General features: G+C 40.5%; 1 protein-coding gene across 1 annotated transcript in view; it reads right to left on the bottom strand.

The window, feature by feature from the left end:
* The window catches only part of LOC122564270 (collagen alpha-6(VI) chain-like), a 141,809-nt gene that overhangs the window by 97,028 nt on the left and 21,023 nt on the right, over positions 1-23,758 (bottom strand). The window contains exons 3-4 of the mRNA XM_087978571.1: positions 7,569-8,186; positions 3,925-4,512 (exon numbers count right to left, since the gene is read on the bottom strand). Coding sequence (XP_087834697.1) covers positions 3,925-4,512; positions 7,569-8,186 — 1,206 coding nt within the window. The remainder of the gene's footprint in view (positions 1-3,924; positions 4,513-7,568; positions 8,187-23,758) is intronic.

The raw sequence follows: 23,758 nt of genomic DNA, 5'->3' as shown, positions 1-23,758 counted from the left end.
GAGGATGTTGGCTCTAGCTGATTGGGAGAATACGTTAAAAGTTTGGCCTTAGATAGGTAATGTCAAGTAGTTAAAGAATTAGTGCTTGGCAAAAATATAAAGCATGAAAAGTGAGGGTTTCATGTTTAAGGGTAAATTATAGGTCATCTCAGGTAAAAGGAGGAGGTTTATAAAATTGCCAAAAAAATTGTAAGGTGGAAGATTAGAGAATTTTAGAATTCAGCAAAGCAGAAGCAAGAAATTGACAAAGAATTAGAGAATAGAATATAAATGTAAAATAGCAAGAAATTTAAAAGGTTTCAATAGATGTAAAAAAAAGGAAAATATTAACAGACAAATGACGGTTGGTCACAGGCCAACACAGGCGAATTTATAGTAGGAATAGAACAGTGGCAGAGAGGCTAAGTACTGTGTCTGTCTTTATAGAAGAAGGCATGAGGTTTCCCTGGTTAACTAAGGGAAATATTTCTTAATTAAGTGTAAAATCAGGTTGTGGAACTAAAGAAATTATTATAAGTAAAGTCTTATTGGAGAAATTAATGGGACTAAAGTTTTCAAATCCTCGGGGCCCAGTGACCTTCATCTGAGAGTGCTGAAAGAGATGATTACAGAAATTGGTGATCATCTTTCAGAATTCCAGTGCAGTGGTACCTGCTGATTGGAAGATTGCAGGTGTAGCCCCATTAGTTAAGAAAGGAGGGAAAGAGAAAACAGGGAACAACAGACCTGTTAGCCTAATGTGAGTAATAGGGAAAATAATCTTGAATGTAATTACTGGGTATTTAGAAACTAACTGTCTGGTAGGACTGACTCCAAATGGATTTCTGAAGGGAAATTACATTTGACAAAATTGTTGAATTTGTTTTGAGGATGTTACTAACAGAGTCAATGGGGTAGAACCAATGGATGTAATGTACTTAGACTTTCTGAAGGCTTTTGATAAAATTCCACACGGTTAGTTTGTAAACAAAATTAACGCTCATGGGATTCAAGGTAATATGCGAGCACAGTCTGAGGATTGGTTAACAGGCAGAAAACAGAGAATAGGAATACATTTGTCATTCTGAGCTTGGCAGGTTTTAACATCAAGGATCAGTGCTTGGATCTCAGCTGGACATATTCCACATTAATGATTTGGATATAGGGGCTAATTATAATATTTCCAGGTTTACAGATGATAGAACATTGTTGGCAAATGAGCTGTGAGGAAGATACAATGGGGATTCCAGGGGTTTAAACAGGCTGAGTGAGTGGGCAAGAAGAGATGGAATATAATGTGATAAATATGTCTTGAAAGATTAATCAATAAGTAACTTCAAGACAGAGATTAATGAATTTCTAGTTACCAATGACATCGAGGGAGATGGGAATGTTCTTTTCGGGAGATGATCAACTATGAACTAGAAATGCAGCGTACGCTCAAGGGGTTGATTGGCCCCTACTTTCCTAAGCCTTCAATGGTGTCGGTAAGCACTGGACTAAGGAAAGGAAGTTCTATGGTTAGGAAATGGGTTGAAAAGGAGTCAAGGGTGAAGGTCATAGAAGGATGAACTTGTTGACATCAGGGAGATATGGTGATATACATAGTGGGAAGTAAGGGGAAAGCTAGAAAGGATGGAGACAAGGAAGGAGCCAATCAAGCAGATAACCTTTGACAATGAAAAGGTCTCTTCAACATTGCAGTTGGAGGGGAGGGTGAAATGTGGTGGAGGAATGGAGAGGCAGCAGGTTATGTCAATATAAGATGTTTGGCAATAGCTCTATCTTTCAAGACCACTAGGCCTTTGAAATGGAGATACAGCCATATTTGAAATGGCTCATTGGGATGTAACAGTGGTCAAGCTCGTCAGTCAAATAATCAGCACTATCAAATAATCAGCATTGTCAAATAATCATCACTATCAAATAATCAACACTGTCAAATAATCATCATTATCAAATAATCAGCACTATCAATTAATCAGCATTGTCAAATAATCAGCACTGTCACATCATCATCACTATCAAATAATCAGCACTATCAAGTTTGTGACCATCAAATTTTAATCACGTGAAGGAGCAACATCAATTGTGGGTTGGCAGTGGTGATAGAGGGAAGGGTGAAGGTGGTCAAGCACCTTGTGGTCAGGGTGAGAAAGCATGACAATTAATATGCATAAGGGTGATTAAGATTGAAAAAAGCTGAAATGGAGTAGTAGGATTATAGAGGTTTGGGGCTATAAGAATCATAATAATAAAGAAAATTATTAAGAAATGGGATCTTCATATTAATTGGAGAACTTGTTGCTCAGTGGAGGAGGAAATAGCTTATGGTTTGGTGTTGCCTCATTAGCTATAGTGGAAAGCTGTTGATTCCACACTGAGATCTCAAGACCAATTGTCCACACACATCATGCTGGCTGGGACTATTGCATCTTTGGATGATCACTGAAGTTTGGAGTTACTGTTAAAGGTTGCTTTTTTGTTATATCAATCTAATTATTGTATATTACGTTGTATGAGCTGAATCTAAACATTTTCCCATTAAAACATCCTATGTTCATACTTATAATGGCCACCAATGGAGGTGCAAGTGTGCCATCAGTGTTAGGATGTTGTCAATACAATTTGGCCAGTATCCACAGGCAGCTTCCATTATACAGGAAGTTCCCAATTTACAAATGTCTGACTAATGAATGTTCATACTTACGAATGCAACCCCATACAGGGGCGTTATTTTAAAGACCTGGCATACAAACATTTCCTGTACTTAAGAACGATTACTTTACATTGTCTTGCATTGTGTTCCACTTGCAGACAAATCGACTTGCAAACAGAATCAAGAATGGAATCTGTCCGCAACCCGGGGACTGCCTGTAATTGTTGATGGAGGAAATTATAACACAAATCTCACAGTCAGGCCAGAAGGCATTACGGTAAAAAGAGGAACAAATCCACGTACGAGTTCTCTATTCTATCTTGTTACTGATCCCTCCAACTTTGGTGGATTCCTGAATTTCTTGTAGCTATTCCTGCCTCATTGCTACTGTTTTGCTGGTGGAAATCCACAGAAAAGTCACAGTTGAAGAACAGGAATAGCTGTGTGGAGTTTTGCAGGCAGTGTATTTAACTTTTCATGTGCAATGGCACAAGAGGGATATGTTTGCTTTCAAAATACCCTTCATTCATCCAATGGTAATTGCTGATCTTGTATGGCTTATTGTAAAGATTTCCTTCCAAATTAATGTTCTAAAGATGTAAGGAACATTAATGAATATTACTTACAGCAAATGTAATAAATTGGAAAAAAATTCATATTTATAGCACCTTTCATGACTTCACAATGTCATTGTTTTACAGTCAATTAAATATTTTTGAATTCATTATTGCTCCAATGTAGAAAATGCAGCAATTAATTTGTGTAGAACAGTATTGTACAAGCAGCAATAAGATTAGATTCCCTACTAAAGAAAACAGGCCCTTCAGCCCAACAAGTCCACACCAACCTTCTGAGGAGTAACCCATCCAGACCCATTCCCCAACCCTTTCTTTACCCCTGACTAACACAATGGGCAATTTAGCATGGCCAAGTCACCTGACCTGCACATCTTTGGATTGTGGGAGGAAACCCACATAGAGAGAACATGCAAACTCCACACAAACAGGTGCCCAAGGTCAGACTTGAACCTGGGTCCCTGGTGCTGTGAGGCAGCAGTGCTAACCACTGAGCCACCATGCCAAGGCAATGATCAAATAATCTTCTCCTACATTGTGCTACAGGATGTTTTTTTCATTCCTGCTAAGGCCACAAGGGCATCAGTTTAAAGTTTCAACGTAAAAGGCAGACTGTACAGGACTCCCTCAGGTGAGACGGTGACTAGTTCAAGATCAGCAATTATCATAAACGTTAAAATTTGAGTCATGAACGTAGCTAATTGCACCAACCTTGGATGTGGGCTTCAACTGTCTTGCACACGGACTCTAAGATTTTATTTGAAATTTCTTTCATTCCAAGAAAGTTTGCAACATGATAAGCATATCTCCGAACTGGTCTGCTGGAAATATCTTGAAATTCCTTCTTTCCTTGGATATTAATTCCGATGACATAAATCGTGACTCCGCTATTTCTCAGTCTGTTGGCAGCATCGTCCACCTCAGTGATGGAGTCACCGTCGGTGACCAGGATGACAATCTGCTGCACATTTTCTGCTGCCCTGCTCCCTGCTGCAGGAACAAAGTGTTGGTTCTGCAGGAACTCCAGGGTCCTTCTAGTATCGGTCCGGCCTCTCTTCTGTTGCAACCTCTGTAGGTAGTTCAGAATGTCACTCTTGGATGAATATTGATTCAGCAGGAATTCTGTCTTTGGATCGTCACTGTACTGAACCAGCCCAATCCTTACTTTGTTTTCTGCAATATCTAGGCCATTAACGAAGGTGTTCAGAAACTCCCTCACTTCTTCGAAATTCTCATCACTTACACTGGTTGAACCATCCACCACAAGGACGATATCAGCAAGTGTGGCTTTTCTACAAGCTGAAAACACAAAAAGTAACAATTTCTCATAAAACGCTTTTAGATAACTATAGTGGTCAGCAGTGTTCACAATGTACCTTTATGCAATCACTACCAATCCCAGCCCCATCCTCAACTTGAGGGTTTAGAATAAAAAGTAACACTTGCTAAATACTTCATTCTTTGAACAAGAAAATTCTAACTATTTACACCTTATCTCTCTCTCTCTCTCCATCTATCCTAACAAAGGAATCATTATGTAAGGCAGTAACATATCAATCCTGCTGACTACTTCAGGCAATTCATTCAGTCCTCATCCTATACTTACAGTCATAGAGATGTACAGCATGGAAACTGACCCTTTGGTCCAACCCGTCCATGCCAACCAGATATCCGAACCCATTCTAGTCCCACCTGCCAGCACCTGGCCCAAATCCCTCCAAACCCTTCCTATTCATATACCCATCCAAATGCCTTTTAAATGTTGCAATTGCACCAGCCTCCACCACATCCTCTGGCAGCTCATTCCATACACGTACCACCCTCTGTGTGAAAAAGTTGCCCCTTGGGTCTCTTTTATATCTTTCCCCTCTCACCCTAAACCTATGTCCTTTACTTCTGGACTCCCCGACCCCAAGGAAAAGACTTTGTCTATTTATCCTATCCATGCCCCTCATGATTTTATAAACTCCTATAAGGTCACCCCTCAGCCTCCGACGCTCCAGAGAAAACAGCCCCAGCCTGCTCAGCCTCTCCCTGTAGTTCAAAGCCTCCAACACTGGCAACATGCTTGTAAATTTTTTCTGAACCCTTTAAAGTTTCACAACATCTTTCCAATAGGAAGGAGACCAGAATTGCACGCAATATTCCAACAGCAGCCTAACCAATGTTCTGTACAGCTGCAACATGACCTCCCAACTCCTGTACTCAATACTCTGACCAATAAAGGAAAGCATACCAAATGCCTTTTTCATTATCCTATCTACCAGTGACTCTACTTTAAAGGACTTATGAACCTGCACTCCAAGGTCTCTTTGTTCAGCACAATTGTTTGAAACTTTTGCTGATTTCGGTGAAATTGGGCCCGCAGGCAGTTTAAACCATCTGTAAAGCTGGTGGCTGTGTGGTTATCTTACTCGTAGTTCTGTCATCCAATGATGGTGAACAAGTGAATCACATGGTAATGGTCAGACATACATCAAATACCCATGGGAGTAGGCAGCACTGCAGGCCATTAGGATATCAATATCTGGTCAAATAACTGACCGTAAGCTTCTTTATAATCCAATGGCACTGCACGGAAGGAAGTATGACAGGTCTATAACAAGTCACTAACCATTACCATTGCACCTACTTTGAGATGGCCACAATGAAGTACTGTAAAAGAATTCAGTAAAGGAATCACTGCAGACCTATGCCACCTGCTGGATAGACTGGTGTGACTACCCTGAAGCACAAAGCTTGCACATGCAGGGTGACTAGTGTTAAACTATGGTCTGTACATTCTTCACATGACTGATAGTCGTAGTGAGAATCATTTCAGGCAAAATTCCTTCTCACAACTATTTAATGTCTTGACTTCAGCATCAGCCAAAGAAGACATCAATTGCTGAACTTCAGCCTTCCTGGCCTGCAGACTCATTAGTACATGTGGGGATCCATTTCTCTTCACACTGACCACTCTTATATCTGTGCACCCAAAGAGTTAATGATTCACTTTGAAAGTTCACCAGAAGATATGATCCTCTCCTCTTATGCTGTTTTTTTCATTTGCCCTCAATTCCCATTATGCCTGCATGCATGCAACTTTCGTCTTTATTGGTCTTGCCTACCCTAGGCCCATCCGTTATCAGCCCCAGCCTGGGTTGTAACTGGAAAGCGTGAATAAGCTTCAACTGGAGAACTAAGTGCCTTTAACACTTGGGATTCAGTTAAAAACAGAACGGGCCAAACTAAAAACTGACTAGATTTGAAGGTGAAAACTGAATACTAAGTGACTTCTTTGATAATGTTACAGGAGTCCTGGACAATGAATGAAAATAAGATATAATTCTGACTCCAGTCAATTTGCAATTGGAGTTATGTTCATGTGCAATGTGTTTAGTGGATGCTGTGACACCTCTGTTTTTACCAACAAACTATGAAAGATCAGTAAGATTTAAAGATCCATATACAAAAATCTTTAAAATCCAGTGGACAACACTTAGAATAATTAAACCAACTTTGTAATGTTAACCCTTATGTCAAAGGGGCTGGCAAACAAAGGGGAGACAGATATTCTATTGTGAAGTAAAGCTCTGGTTAGACCAGATCTGAAGGACTGCAGTCAGTTTTAAGCACTTCTGTCAGAAAACATACTTTGGATAGATACAGCATAGAATAAATTAACAACTTTAGCCTTATTATGGGGGCTAGTTGTAAAAACCTGCCTTTCCTTAAGGATGCATTTGAGATGTTTAAGATGAATTAAGGATCTAATAAGTAAATAGATGAAAAAAAATTAATCTGCTGGAAGACTCCAAAACAATAGAAATAATCTAAGTTTAGTTATGACATCAGGACAAATATCTTCATGAATAACATTTTGGAAATCGAGAACCTCTCCTGCAAAAAGCTACTATGACCATTTCAATTGAAAACATTGAAACTGAGATCTGTAGATTTTTGTCAGTTAACAGCATTCCGTTTTTAACTGAATCCCAAGTGTTAAAGCAGTAAAGTAGTAAATGGTGGGCAAATGAAGTTAGTTAGTATGCACATCAGCCATGAACTAATTGAATAGGCGATTTGAGGGACTGAATGGTCTTCCCATTTTTCCATCATGCTGAAAGGTAAATAAGTCTTGGCATTTTCCACAGTCCACTACTTTCAAGATTACGTCATGTGTCTGTTATTGGGATCCAACAAGAAAGGGAAATGGGATGGGACACAAAGAGAAAGGTAGAAAATGTGTCTAGAAAAGGAGTTAAACATAACTAGACACTGCATGAATATCAAATTTAAAGAATAATAAAAGACAACCATTGCAGGCGCAATACGTAAAATTGCCGAACTGGATGGCTTCTGAGGTACAATACCTGGGGAAACTTGTGAGACCTGAGATAAATTACGAGTCACCTCTTCCACCCTGGTACAAACGAATTGGATGACAGCCTGTGAAATTCCCCTTAGGGCTGCAAAGTCTGCCACGTTGTACACATAGTTGCTAGCTGGCTTACTGGCGATTTCCTCCAGCTCTTTCTCCACAGCATCCTTGATGCCAATGGCATAGACGGTGACCCCTCGGTCCCTCAGCGCTTTTGCTGGTAGTCCAACACTATCCTGGGATTGCCCGTCAGTGATTACAATGGCCACTTGTGGTACTCCCATCGATGCCCTGCTGCCCGCTGACTCCACGAAGTGTTTGTTCAGCATGAACTTCAGGCCCAGCCCAGTTCTTGTTCCTCCTCCTTTGTACGGCAGCTGCTGTAGATACTGCAGAATCTCATTCTTATCACTATAGGAATTCAAGAAAAACTCAGTGCGAGGAGTTCCACTGTACTGGATGAGGCCTATCCGAACTTTGTCTAGCCCAACATCAAATCCATTCACAAGGGTGTAGAGAAACTCTTGAATCGTTTTGAAGTTCTGGATCCCGATACTCCATGATCCATCCACCAGGAATACGATATCCGCAAGAGAGGACTCACTGCAGGCTTCAAAAGCAGAAGAAGCTACAGTTATTGTTACAATCAGTATAGGTTAATATTCATTAAGCTCATTGTAATTCATTATGAAACTGAGGCCCACATCAATAATCTGTTTCTACACCCATGCTTTGTTAATGGAGAGCATGCAAAGTATAAATTAGGAATGTTTTTATAGACTCCAGTTCTGGCCCAGTAAATCACCTGGAGTTGTATGAAAACCTGACAAAGTTACAGTGGGAGCTGATGCAAGGAAATTCCGAGTGACAATTAGTTCTAATATTGGAAAATCTCAGAGTGACAAGTGTCTTCCAATAACCTTGCACTTCTATTTTCTATATTTGCTTCATACTTCATTCTCATTGCAGTGAAAAGTATTTCCAACACAAAGGATAAAGTGCTTAAGTTACAGAACAGCTCCCTGATGAGGATGGGAGCCAATACAAGTTTCAAAATTGAAGTAAATCTGATTGCAGTTGGTTGACAGAGAATTGAGATTTCTCCAGTTCTGATTTGGAGATGCCAGTGTTGAACTGGGGTGTACAAAATTAAAAATTACACAACACCAGGTTATAGTCCAACAGGTTTATTTGGAAGTACTAACTTTTGGAGGGCTGCTCCTTCATCTGGAGGTTGTGGAGTATAAGATCGTAATTCACAGAATTTATAGCAAAAGTTTACAGTGTGATGTAACTGAAATTATATATTGAAAAAGACCAGGATTGTTTGTTAAGTCTCTCGTCTTTTCGAGTGAGCATGTTGGTTTCAGCTTACCTCAGTTCAGATCTCTCAAATCCGATTATCCTTCACAATTGAATAAAATAATAGCATCTACGTGAGATGAGGAGTGCATATAGAGGGAAAGGATAGGGATAAAATGTCCCTACTGACAGCCACATTGCTCTTCTGTCCATTTCCTACAACCATTCCTTACAAATTCCTGCATCAGCCTCAAGGTGACTCAAGGTTGTTATGAATTAATGGTTACTTAATGCTGCCTTCAGCACTATTTCACTATTTCACTACTTCACTATTTCATGGGTCAGAAACAAAAGCAAAAATTGCTGGAAAAGCTCAGCAAGTCTGGCAGAATCTGAAAAAAGAATCCGAGTTAACATTTTAGGTCTAGTGACCCTTCATCAGAACTGATGAGGCTCAACTTAACAGTAATCTAGGTTTGTTCAATACATCGCATCAATTTTTTTTAATAGATATTTTTATTAGAAATTTAACATTTTTACAAGTTTACAAAAATAAACAAAACTCTCAGATATAAACATTGATATGCAATTAGCTCAAATATACAATAGCCAAAATTTGACAAAAAAAAACAAAACAACAAAAGAAAACCGAAAAGAAAAAAAAACAAACAAACAAAACTCAACTATCTACTAATTTAACCTACAACTAACCAGGGTGTATATTTAAGTCTCTTACATGCTCGGGATGTGTTAACATCAGATATAATAAAACCCGTATTCGTGCGGGATTCCTCCCCCGAGGGGCCGCGGACCAGCCAGGTTTGTAATCTCAATTAAATAAAAGCCCTTGTTAGGATAGCCGAAATATCTGTATTTATGTCATTCAAAAAGGGCTGCCATATTTTGTAAAATAATTCGGTCTTTCGGTGCACCATATTTGTAAGGAAGTCAAGGGGAATACATTCCATAATTAGTCTGTGCCAATTTGAAAGTCCAGGGGGGCCCTCCGTCGCCCAGTTCACCAAAATATTTTTCCTTGCACAGAAAGAAAGAATAGAAAATAGTCTCTTCCCGTACGTGTCCAGGGAGGGAAAGTTCGAAAAGCCCAAGAGGAGAGATACGGGGTCCACTTTTATTTCCGTTCCTAAAATTTCTGTCAGGGTACTTGCTACTTTAGTCCAATATCTACGGATCTTATGACAGGTCCATAAGCAATGTACAAGAGTGCCCACCTCTATTTTGCATTTAGGACACATTGGAGATGCTCCTGCCTTAAATTTTGCCAATCGAACCGGTGCTATATGGGCCCTATGAAGTATCTTCAGCTGGATAGCCTGGGTTCTGTTCCAAATAGTAATTCTTCTAGCATTTTCCCAGATATCATTCCACGTTTCTGTGGAGATTTCTAGTCCCAGATCCTGATCCCATGTTTTAAGCAGATTATCCATATCTCCCGATACTTCATCATGTAGTAAATGATAAATATTACTGACGGAAGATACCCCCACTGGTCGTAGGACACTACATTCTCTATCGGATTTATAAAGACTATCTAATAACGTAGTCTTCTTCTGTATATAATCTCGAATTTGGAAGTATCGAAAGAGGTCTCCATTGGGTAATCCGAATTTCTGACGCAGCTGTCCGAAAGACATCAGGACCCCATCTTTAAATAAATCCCCGAGACATGAGATACCCCTGGATCTCCAGAGTTTAAAAGTGGCATCTGTTAACCCCGGTTGGAATCCCCATGCTCCCACTATCGGTGCATAGGGGGATGTTTTATGTGAATTACCCTCATTTTGCCGCATTATATTCCAAGCCTTGATTGTATTTAGTATTATAGGGTTTTTACAGTGATCTGTAATGATTTTCCTCTTGTCTGAGAATAAAAGGTTAATAAGTGGGTATTTTACTTGAGAAGCCTCGATGTCCAACCAAATTGATTGTGGATCAGACAAGACCCAATCAGCTATGTAACTTAATAGGGAACTTAATTGATATTTCCTAAAATCTGGGAAGTCCAATCCACCCCTTGCCTGTGGAAGCTGTAGCTTCTTCAGCTTAATGAGGGGCCGCCTATGATTCCAGATAAAGGAACTCAGCCAGCCGTATAATTTACATAAAGCCGTCCTCGGCAGCATCACCGGAAGCATTCTCATAGGATATAGGAGACGGGGCAGGATATTCATTTTGATTAATGCTATTCCACCCAACCAGGAAATTGGCAGGTCTCCCCATCACTGGAGGTCCTGCCTTATCCTTTCCAATAAATACACAAAATTAGCCTTATACAACTGACCAAATACTGGAGTAATAAAAATGCCTAAATATAAGAAACCCTCCAGGGACCAGCGGAAGGGAAAAAGGGAACCGTCCGCTAAGCGGGGTATCACAGCAAGGCCACCCATTGGCATAGCCTCCGATTTTGAAAAATTAATTTTATAGCCTGAGAATACACTAAATGTATTAATAACTTGGATTAAGCGAGGTATGGACATCAAAGGGTTACTGAGGAATAGAAGAACATCATCTGCATAAAGGGTAATTTTATGTTTACCTGTACCAATCCTTGGGGCCACTATATTAGGATCAGCTCGTATAGCTTCTGCTAGTGGTTCAATTATTAGCGTGAATAACAATGGCGAGAGGGGACATCCCTGACGGCAGCCCCTACCCACACTGAAGCTATCCGAGCCTAATCCATTGGTAACCACAACTGCTTTGGGATCACTATACAATGTTGAGACCCATTTGGTAAACACCTGTCCAACGCCAAACCTCTCCAATGTGTAAAACAAATATGACCATTCGACCCTATCAAATGCCTTTTCCGCGTCTAATGAAACCACTACTCCTGGTATCTTTCCCTGATGACAAGCTTGAATCATATTCAGAGCCCTTCTAACATTATTGGATGATCTACGGCCCTTAATAAACCCCGTCTGATCCTCCTTTATAATATGTGGCAGTATCCTTTCTAGTCTCAGTGCTAACGTTTTAGAGAGGATTTTAAAATCTACATTTAGCAAGGATATTGGTCTGTATGATGTACAATCTTCTGGGTCCTTTCCTTTTTTAAGGATAAGAGAGATATTTGCCTCTTTCAGCGAAGGCGGGAGACAGCCTTGACTATATGCATAGTTATACATGTCCATAAGTGGACCAGCCAGTATTTCTGTAAATTCTTTATAGAATTCAGCTTGAAAGCCATCTGGGCCCGGCGCCTTACCATTTTGAAGGTGCCTAATTGCATCAACTATTTCTTGGGGTGTAAGAGGAGCATTTAGGACCGATACTTGTTCCGGAGTTAGGTCTGGAAAAGTCAAATTTTTAAAAAATGACGCATCCTCTTCGTCCTATCTTCACAATCCTGTGATTTATATAACTCAGAATAGAATTCTCTAAAGGTCGCATTAATCTTTTTATGATCATGAGTCAAAATACCCGTACTTTCCTTGATAGACATAATAGTCTGAGGAGCCTTTTTTTTCTTTGCAAGAACGTTAGCACTGAGACTAGAAAGGATACTGCCACATATTATAAAGGAGGATCAGACGGGGTTTATTAAGGGCCGTAGATCATCCAATAATGTTAGAAGGGCTCTGAATATGATTCAAGCTTGTCATCAGGAAAAGATACCAGGAGTAGTGGTTTCATTAGACGCGGAAAAGGCATTTGATAGGGTCGAATGGTCATATTTGTTTTACACATTGGAGAGGTTTGGCGTTGGACAGGTGTTTACCAAATGGGTGGGTTTCCTCCGGGTGCTCCGGTTTCCTCCCACAGTCCAAAGATGTGCAGGTCAGGTGAATTGGCCATGCTAAATTGCCCGTAGTGTTAGGTAAGGGGTAAATGTAGGGGCATGGGTCGGTGTGGACTTGTTGGGCCGAAGGGCCTGTTTCCACGCTGTAATGTAATCTAAATGCTAAGTATCTACCCGGTTTGTCGCCATATTCATATAACCTTTGCTTTGCAAATAATATTTCCCTCTTAGCCGTTTGAGTAGGTGTAGTGTTTAGAGCTGTCCTAAGAGCTGAATCCTTTGCAATTTAATAATAGAAGGTCTATCAGAGTATGCTGTTTCAGCCACTTTTAAGCGGGCTTCAAGCAGACGCTGTTGTTCTCCCTTTAATTTCTTCTGGGTCGCTGAGTAGGAGATGATCAAGCCTCGCGTGTAAGCTTTGATGGTCTCCCACATCATTGACGGGTTGCTAGCTGTACCTGAATTAATTTCTAAAAAAGTTTTAAATTCTTGAGAGAAGTACTTTACAAATTTACTATCTTTCATTAAGAAGGGGTCCATACGCCAATGCCGAGGGGATGTCCCACTGTTCCTCGCCTTAGTTTCCATATATACAGCAGCGTGGTCAGAAATTGCTATATTACCTATTTTACAGGATGATATGGAATTTAAAAAAATCGAGGGGGCAAAAAACATATCAATTCTGGTATGACATTTATGTGGATTAGAGTAGAAAGAAAAATCTCTACCCTGTGGATGAAGACATCTCCATACATCTACTAATCCTAATTCTTTGTTCAGATCCATCAATTGTTTAGATCTGGGAGATACTCCTGCAGTACTCTTGTTAATCCTGTCTATTTCTGGATCCATAATACAATTAAAGTCTCCCCCTATAATTATATGACGGGCATCAAAAGCCATCAATTTTGAAAAGGCTTCCGTTATAAATTTAAAGGGGTGTGCCGGGGGGCAGTACAAATTTAAAATCCCATATTCCTCTCCATTTATGAGGGCTTTAATCAAGATATATCGTCCAGATTCGTCTTTTATCTGCTTTAGGATTTTGAAAGGGAAATTCTTCCGAACAAGAATAACAACTCCCCTGCTTTTTGAGCTAAAAGAGGAAAAAAAGGCCTGATCAAATCCGCCCTGTCGTAATTTCAAGTGTTCTTTATCTGACAGGTGTGTCTCCTGTAGGAGAGCTATATCAACTCTTTCCTTCTTAAGATTTGATAATATTTTCTTCCTTTTGAGTGGCGAATTACTCCCCTTGACATTCCAGGTGCACCACTTAACCGACTGATCAACCATAATCCTCTGGGCCAATCCGAGACCCCTCGGGAGGGGGAACCCTATCCAGAACATCCCGAGCGTGGAACATGTAAAATTTACAAAAATAAAGCCTCTTTAATACACCCACAACAATACAGTAAAAAACTATTTCTAAATAAAAAAAATATAAAACGTATCTAAGTGGAGACTTTCCCCCTTGTTCCCAGGGGGCGTCACTTCCTCTCCAAAAGTCCCTCATATCCTCTCCCAACCAATGCCCCACCCTTGACCCAGGCACTCCTCAATAAAATGAGTAGAATTCAAATCTAATACAAAGCTAGAGTTAACAGTGAGCACCCCACCCCCACCCATACCAACACCTGGGTATATTTGGTAATGTTAATACCATATATAAACATATAACTATAAAATTACCACTTCAACAAATAATAATTAAATATGATAATACAAAATAACGAAGGGAAAACAACCCCGCTCCTAAAGACAAGGTAAAATCGAATAAGGTAACCACCTCCCCCCACCAACATTAACCAAATCCCCCAGCTTATATATATACATATATATACATACACATACACACACATATATATATATATATATACATACACACACACATATACATACATCCCTCATATATACATAAAATAATAACAGAAAACAACTCCAAGGGGGGGGGGGGGGAGAAAATCAAATCCCTCTCCCCACCCCCATGATAATATTAAGCAGTAAAGTAAGAAAAAAAAAAGGGAGGGGATATAAACCAAAGCGGTGGGGGGGGAAGGCAGACCAACATCCATTATGTCCTACAGTTTATCTAAGAGAGTCCAAGAATTCCTTAGCCTTTTCTGGTGATCCAAAGTTATATACGGATCCTTCATGGTTAAAGCGTAACATCGCTGGGTAGCGTAAGGAGTACTGAACATTTAAGTCCCTTAAACGCTTCTTCACCTCGTCGAATGCCTTCCTCTTTCGAACCAGAGCTGGGGAAAAGTCCTGAAATAGCATGATCTTGGATCCTTTGAAGATCATAGCTTGGGGGTCTTTTCCGAGATTTCTAGAGGCTTCTAGGAGTATCTGCCTCTCCCTGTAGCTCTGCAGCCGGAACAGGACCGGGCGTGGGCGCTGGTTCGAGCCGGGCCCGCGTATTGCGACCCGGTAGGCCCATTCCACCTTTACCTGGCCTGATCCAGCTTGCAGATTTAAAAGTTGTGGCAGCCACTGCTCCAGGAATGCTGTAAGCTGGCCTTCCTCTTCCCGGTCGGGAAGGCCCAGCAAACGAATATTTTTTCGGCGACCTCGATTATCGAGGTCGTCAATATGATTTTCCAAGGTCCGGACTCGCTGCTCGAGAGTCCGGACCTGATCCACGGCCGATTGAGCGGTTGTCTCGGAGGTCGCGGCCTTTAGCTCCGCCCCTCCGACTCGGCGTTGAATTTCTTCAATCTCACGGTCGTGCTTCTGCAGCGCGGCCGAGAGCGACTCCCAACGATTTCTGGATTCGACGATAAAAGCATCGATCTTCGAGTCAAGCTTGGAAAGCATTTCTGCAAGACTTGCTACTGTAGGTAAGTCCCCCGGGGCGGCTGTGGACGCCTCTGCTGCAGCTGGAGAGTGTGGGGGAGGGGTTCCTGCTTGCTGAGAGCTGCGGGCTCCCTTCCCTTTAGTCATTTTGACTTAGGATTAAGTTGTTTAAATGTAATATTACACAACTAATTGAATTACAAAACTATTATAAATGATTTGGTGAGCTTGGTAGGGAGTAGGTGACCCACTGTGCCCAAGTCTTGGGAGGAGCACTATAGACTCAGTCTTACTGGGTCGCCGCCATCTTGGATCCCCACATCGCATCACTTTGATCTTTTACTATAAATTCTGTGTCCCATGATCCTGTCCCATGATCCTGACAAAGGAGCAGCACTCCAAAAGCTTGTACTTCCAAATAACCCTGTTCGACTATAGCCGTGTGTTGTGTGATTTTTAACCTCATTATTCAAATCCTTGAAGGGGCACGATGGATTTTACAGTTCGCCTCACAATTTGCTTCATCCAACCTTATATTCAGCATTTCAGAATTATGATATAATTGACATATTGTATTGAATTTTTCAGTGCAATTTTTCTGCTTTCAGCCCAAAAGATTGCAGGATTTTAAGCACAAAATTCCTTCAATGAAAATCAAATTTCTGCACATCATCCTGGGGTCCAGCCCACAAAACCTGCCATGTTTGCAGGGTGAATTAATCACTAAAGGGCATTTCCATTATTTACAAACTTTCAAGGAGGCTTCAAATATTAAAACTGTATGTTTTATTGTGCTCTGAGGAAGGGTCACTGGACTCAAAATGTTAATTCTGATTTCTCTGTACAGATGATGCCAGACCAGCTGAATTTTTCCAGTTATTTCCGTTTTTGTTTTGATTAAACTGAAACTTTTGGACATAAAGACATTAATGTGTACATTTGTAAAGGTCTTTTCTTTTTTCTTTTTTTTAAATTTGCTCAGGAACTGATCAAAATAACCTATCTTCAGGTATTGTAGTAAGAATCTGCGACTCTTCATCCTTAGCAGAGAGATTAGTGCTGAAGTCTAAGATAACCTTTTTAAGATCACTGTTGATAAGGTTATTGTTTATACAACGTTCTGTAAACTACTTACGCTCTTACTCATGAACAGTGCCTTCTGGGAGACCATTAGATTGAGGATAGTGAGCAGAGCATCTTCTCTGTTAAACACCCCACATCCTGCACATAGAGTCATAGAGATGGACAGCATGGAAACAGGCCCTTCGGTCCAACTCATCCATGCTGACAAGATATCCTAAATTGATGTAGTCCCATTTGCCAACATTGGCTCACATCCCTCTAAACTGTTCCTATTCATCTTTCCATCCAGATGCTTTTCAAATGTTGTAATTATACCAGCCTCCTCTGGCAGTCTCCGCCCTCTGCATGAAAACAGTTGCCCCTTAGGTCCCTTTTACATCTTTCCTCTGACCTTAAACCTGTACCCTCCAGTTTTGGACATCTCATCAGTCTCTCCATCATGTGATCTCTTACATCACAATTGATGTACATTACTTTTACATATTTGAGGATTAACCCTTTAACCCTTTACAAAAAGCTGATAGCAACCCTCTCAGATTGCTGTCTTTATATGGTCCCTGATCTCTCTCCAAAGTCTCACAGGAATAAACATTGTAGCAAGTTTTACCGGTCTCTCTGATCTCATTCATAGTTTGGTGGTTGAGGAACTGTTCTTTTAAGTTTTCATTTGAAAATGTCAGCTCTTTGTTCATATTGTCTTCCTGGTTGACTGGATAGCTGATCCATCTTAATAATGCTTTCTTTTCCCATTAAAACTAATGTTCTTCAGCTTCATCTTCTTCTTCACTTCTCTTTCTGCCAGAATGGAAGGGGTTTGTTGTATGAGCACATTTTCACCCCTTGGCACTTTTCTTCATTTGCCTAGTTTCCTGCATTTTTGTTACTGCTGCTGGCAAGTTCTTGGTCATCAAGGAAGTGAATGCCTTTACCTCTCCTGTGCTCTGTGTGATTTTCTATATGTTAACCCATGTAATAAATATCACTGAGAGATGGGTTCTTATTGAGTCTTAATTTAGGCGTTTATTAACCATTAACTATATATCTTAATATGTCATCACAAATGTTTATGCACACTCTGCTTACTTAAATTACTGTATTTATATACAAAGTTGACTGCTAACTAAATGACTGACTAGCAGGACTAGTGGCAGAGCATAAGACCACTTATCCTGAGAGGTCACATGTTGTGATGCCATCAAACTTGCCTTTTTGGAATCTGAGCAATTAAATAATTTCACCATCTTTCCCTTTGAAGAATAGAAATCCATTCTGAGAAGCTTCTACAAGAATATACATCAGTAATTGTCTTTGTACATTATGACAATGCTTTGGTCATAGAGTCACATGGGTCACAGAAAAAAGGCTCTCTGTCATCAAGTCTGTGCTAGTCAAAAACAAGAACCTAATTATTCCAATCCTTTTCTATCACTTGGCCCATAGCTTTGTATGCCATGGTATTACAAGTGCATATCTAAATACTTCTTAAATGCCATGAGTGTTTCTGCCTTGACTACTCTTACAGGCAGTGAGTTCCAGATTCCCATCACCCTCTGGGTGAAAATAAATATTCTTCACATGCCTTCAAAATTCCTGCCCCTTACCATAAATCTATACCCCAGTCATCAATCTTCCATCATGGGGAAAGATTCCTTTCTGACTACCCTATCTATGCCTCTAACAGTTTTATACATCTCAGTCATGTTCCTCCTCAATCTCCTCTGCTCAAGGAAACCAGCCCCAGTCTATCCAAACTTTTTTAATAACTAAAGCTCTGCAGGCCAGGCAACATCCTGGTAAACATGCTCAATATGACCAGATCTAATCCTTGTCTATTCACCATAACTCATCTGTGTAGCTTCATTATATGATGAGTTTCTTGATGGATATGCATCATGCATTGTGGATATCTGGTTACTGTCTGACATTATACATTCATTAGCAGAGACATTTTCTTGAATGATGGGCACTTAGTCATATACAACTCAGCTGTTTTGCTGTTGGATTCAACCATTATTTGTGAAAACATTGTATGACCTCTACTATACTCAATGTGTTGTAGTATATTTCCATGGACCTATGTGTTTGGTCAAAGATCTTGAATTCTGATGCTATGTCTCAGTCAGTATGGGCTAACAGTCTGCTCTTGTGATATACCTTTGTACCATTTCCATTCTTCTATTCAACAATGCGTCATATACATGTGGTTGGGTGGTAAAAGTAGGTGATACAAGGGCTGGGTAGATCTGTCATCCAAACATGAGAACTGCTGGTGAGTGCAAACCCTTTCCTTGTGGAGTGGAACAAAGATTTCATATAGTTATCCAAATATTTGACCAATAGCTTTGTATTTAATGATCATAGGCTTCACTGTATGAACATTGCCTTCTGGGAGACCATTAGATTGACGATAGTGAGCAGAGCACCTTCTCTGTTAAACACCCAACTTCCTGCACATAGAGTCATAGAGATGTACAGCCCTTCGGTCCAACTCATCCATGCTGATCAGATATCCTAAATTAATGTAGACCCATTTGCCAACATTTGACCCACATCCCTCTAAACCATTCATATTCATCTTCCCATTCAGAAGCCTTTCAAATGTTGTAATTGTACCAGCCTCCACCACTTCCCTTGGCAGTTCCCACCCTCTGCATGAAAAGAGTTGCTCCTTAGGTCCCTTTTATATCTTTCCCCTCATCCTAAACCTGTGCCCTCTAGTTTTGGACTCTCCTATCCTGTGAAAATACCTTGACAATTCACCCAATCCATGCCCCTCATGGTTTTATAAACTACTGTAAGGTCACCCTTCAGCTTCCAGCATTCCAGGGAAAATAGTCCAGCCTATTCAGCCTCTCCCTATAGCTTGTAGATATTATGCAATGCATCTTGTAGATAGTATGCAATGCTGCTCCTGAATGTTGGTAGTAGAGGGAATGGATTCTTGTGGATGTGATTAGACTAGATTAGATTATCTACAGTATGGAAACAAGTCCTTCGGCCCAACAAGTCCACACCGACCCTCCGAAGAGTAACCCACCCAGACCCATTCCCCTACCCTATGCTTACCCCTAACTAATGCACCTAACACTTTGGGCAATTTAACATGGCCAGTTTACCTGATCTACACATCCTTGGATCGTGGGAGGAAACCGGAGTACCCGGAGGAAACCCACACCGACATGGGGAGAATGTGCAAACTTCACACAGACAGTCGCCCAAGGCTGGAATCGAACACAGGTCCCTGGTGCTGTGAGGCAGTAGTGCTAACCACTGAGCCACCATGCTGCCCCATGTGGTGCCAAACAAGTGGACTGCTTTGTCCTCGATGGTGTCAAGCTACTTGTTTGTTGTTAGAGCTATACCCATCCAGACAAGTGGGAAGTATTCTATCATACTTCTGATTTGTGCCGAGGAGATAGTGGACAGGATTTGGGGAGACAGCGGGTGAGTTACTTGCCATGCTATTCCTAGCCTCTGACCTGCTCTTGTAACCACTGTGTTTATGAAGTGAGCCCAGTTGAATTTCTAGTCAACGGTAACCCCAAAGATGTTGATAGTGGGAGATTCAGCGATGGTAACACCATTGAACATCAAGGAGCAGTGGTTAGATTGTCTCTTATTGGTGATAGTCATTATTTAGCATCACGTGACCTATGCTGTGGACTGTTGTCAGCCACTAGATATTAGAACATAAAAAAACAGGAGCAGGAATAGGCCATCGAGCCTGCTTTGCCATTCAATTAGATCATGGCTGATCTTTTTAGTGGACTTAGTTTCACTTCCCCATCTGCTCACCATAACCCTTAATTCCTTTACTGTTCAAGAATCTATCTATCTTTGCCTTAAAAACATTCAACGAGGTAGCCTCAGCTGCTTCACTGGACAGTGAATCCCACAGATTCACAGCCCTTTGGGTGAAGTTTCTCTTCAGCTCAGTCCTAATTCAACTCCACCATATTGTGAGGCCATGCCTCCAATTGTATTTTCACCTGCCTGTGGAAACAACCTCCCAGCTTCCATCTTATCTCTTCCCTTCATAATTTTAGATGTTTCTTCTAAATTCTAATAAATATAGTCCTGGTCTACTCAATTTCTGCTCATAAGCCAACCCTCTCAAATCCGGAATTAACCTAATGAACTTCCGCTGCACCCTTCCAAAGACAGTACATCCTTTCTCAAGTAAGGAGAACATAATTGGTTTGGCCTCACCAGCATCCTGTACAGCTGAAGCATAACCTTCCTGGTTTTAAACACCATCCCTTTCGCAATGAAGGATTATATTACATTTGCCTTCTTAATTACCTGCTGCAACTGCAAACCAATATTTTGTGATTCATGCACATGGACACCCAGGTTCCTCTGGATAGCAGCATGCTGCAATTTTCCACCAATTAAATAATAGTCCATTTTGTTGTTGTTTCTACCAAAATGGATGACCTCACATTTATCAACATTGTACCCCATCTGCCAGATCCTTATCCACTCACTTAACCTATCCAAATCCCTCTGCAGATGTTGTGTCCTCTGCACACTTTGCTCTACCACTCATCTCAGTGTCATCTGCAAAATCACCTATATAGATTGTAAACAATTGCAGTACTAATACTGATCCCTGAGGAATACCACTGGCCACGGATCTCCATCCAGAAAAAGACCCATTTTTCCCCACTTCTTGCATTCTCTTAGTTAACCAAGCCTCTATCCATGCTAATACGTTATCTGTAACATTGTGCATCTTTACCTTATGCAGCAGTGTTTTGTGCAGCATCCTGTCAAATGCCTTCTGGAAATCCAAATACACATCCACCGGTTCCCCACTGTGCTCATAAGGTCCTCAAAGAACTCCAGTAAATTAGCTAAACGTGACTTGCCTTTCCTGAAGCCATGCTGCAAATGTCCAATGAGACAATTTCTATCCAGATGTTGCTGTTTCTTCCTTCATGATAGACTCAAGCATTTTCACCACCAAATTGGTATCCAGATGTTGCTGTTTCTTCCTTCATGATAGACTCAAGCATTTTCATGGGCGGCACGGTGGCACAGTAGTTAGCACTGCTGCCTCACAGCGCTAGAGTCCCGGGTTCAATTCCCGCCTCAGGCGACTGACTGTGTGGAGTTTGCACGTTCTCCCTGTGTCTGCGTGGGTTTCCTCCGGGTGCTCCGGTTTCCTCCCACAGTCCAAAGATGTGCAGGTCAGGTGAATTGGCCATGCTGAATTGTCCGTAGTGTTAGGTCGGGGGTGAATGTGGGGGTGTGGGTGGGTTGCGCTTCGGAGGGTCGGTGTGGACTTGTGGGGCCGAGGGGCCTGTTTCCACACTGTAAGTAATCTAATCTAATCTAATCTAATCTAAACTCAATATGACCACTAAATTGTCAGAAAATATTGCAATAATGGGACTTTTGATTTTTTTTTCATAAAAGAGAATTTGGTGAAATAGTCAGTCACCCAGATATGATTGTATCCTTGGTTGTGGAAAATATTGGTCATGATTTGGAAATCTGCTAAGAGCATCAGAAACCATCATGTGTGGGCCTTACGTGTATCATACTTTGAAATTGTGCTCTTGGATCTTTAGAAGTCAACATTAATGCACTTATGTGAAGCTTTAAAGAGATCATTTCCAACAGTTTGTAGTCAGTATGAACAATGAAATGATTGGTGTAAGGCATTTTTGCGTTCCAAAAACTAAAGTGAGAGTATCCATTTCTATATTGGCGTATTTTGTCTGCACTGACTTAAGAATGTTAGAACCAAATACAATTAGCTTGTGTCATCCTGAAATGGAGATGATTCAGATGGCTTTCTGGGATGCATCTACTTCCAGTGTGCTAAACTTAATGGAGTCATAATTTTGGAGAATATATTTACTATAAGTCGGAACATTTTTGATGGATCAAAAAATGTGCTGATGATCCCCTTGCCAAATCTTTGTGGAGATCCTTGTGAAAGCAAAGATATTTTGCTGCAAATTCCAGAAAATACAAAGTTAAGAAGTTGAAGAAACTGGAAAACCTTTGTAAGTTACCTTTGTGTTGTGATATAGACATCTTCTGTATATGTTCTATTTTGGGAAGGCCAAATACTGTTTGATCTGGTTCATGTTGATTTGACATCTTTTGCTATTGAAAACAAAGCCTTGTTTTCTTGCTGCTTCCTTGAGCTGATCCAGGTTTGTGTCATGCTAACATTTAGTTTTCTTGTGAACTGCAATGCCATCTTTCATACTGACACAACCTGGTAGATTTTGACCGATACAATTTGAGTGTTGTTGGAATAGATTGGCTAATGGACAATCTAAATATTAATCTGAGAATACAGCATATAAAAAAAGTGTTCAAAATGTTGTAAGTTCCTGTGATCCTGGGAAAAGGTACATGAGCCAATATTAATTCATGGCATCAGATTTGGAAAAAGTGTTTTGCTGTTTTAAAATGAAAAGCCTTAACCGAGATAAATAGTCCTCAGTTTTGGTGGTACAATCTTTGAGCTGATGTGGCCTCTCTCTCCACATTGACAACACTGTCCTTTCTTCACAGTTCCCTGGCCTCAGCTTTGGAATATTGCCACCTTTATAATTAAGATATGAACTGCCCCAAACCTTTTTCTCTACAGAACTTCTCTATCACCTCCAATAAAAACTCTTTTGTTTCCTTGTTTTAGCATGATTTCACCAAAGTCAAGTCTTCCCTGCACCATAAGAAATCAAATGGGGTTTCCTCCAAAATTTCAATAATTATCCAATCTCTGATCAGGTAATTTTTTCAAATGTCCTGTGTTCACAGATATCTGCTAAGCAATATAGGCCATTAATAAATGAATTATTGCTCTTTTCAAGGTTTTGTTTCCATCTATTATATGTTGCTCTCTCTCTCTATGATTATAATTTCCTGAAGACCAAAATACATATCAACATAACCTTGTCATATGTAATCTCGTTGTTGCTAACTGTTTCTTCATTCAACTGGTCTTGCTAAATAATCCACCAGAATGTTGCCAATTATATGGAATATAATACTGATTTGACCCTCATTTGATTTGATGGTTAACCCTGAAGTATTCCTGTATCCAATGAATAGCCAGTGCTAGTTCTGCCACTTGAGAGCTCATTAACGGCTGTCTACATGCTCAAAAGATTGTGGTAGTAGTTAGGCCTGTTCTGTGGCTTCTCCTCGTTATAACTTGTTTCCCACACTGTTGTGTTTTTTTTCATTGTTGTTGTGCAGCTGGCAGCTTC

This window comes from Chiloscyllium plagiosum, unplaced genomic scaffold (assembly GCF_037043375.1).
Source record: "Chiloscyllium plagiosum isolate Xiang-an unplaced genomic scaffold, Cpla_swu_hap1 HiC_scaffold_34, whole genome shotgun sequence".
Taxonomy (NCBI): Eukaryota; Metazoa; Chordata; class Chondrichthyes; order Orectolobiformes; family Hemiscylliidae; genus Chiloscyllium; species Chiloscyllium plagiosum.
Note: the sequence above shows the minus strand (reverse complement) of the source record. Positions and strands in the feature narration are given on the sequence as shown.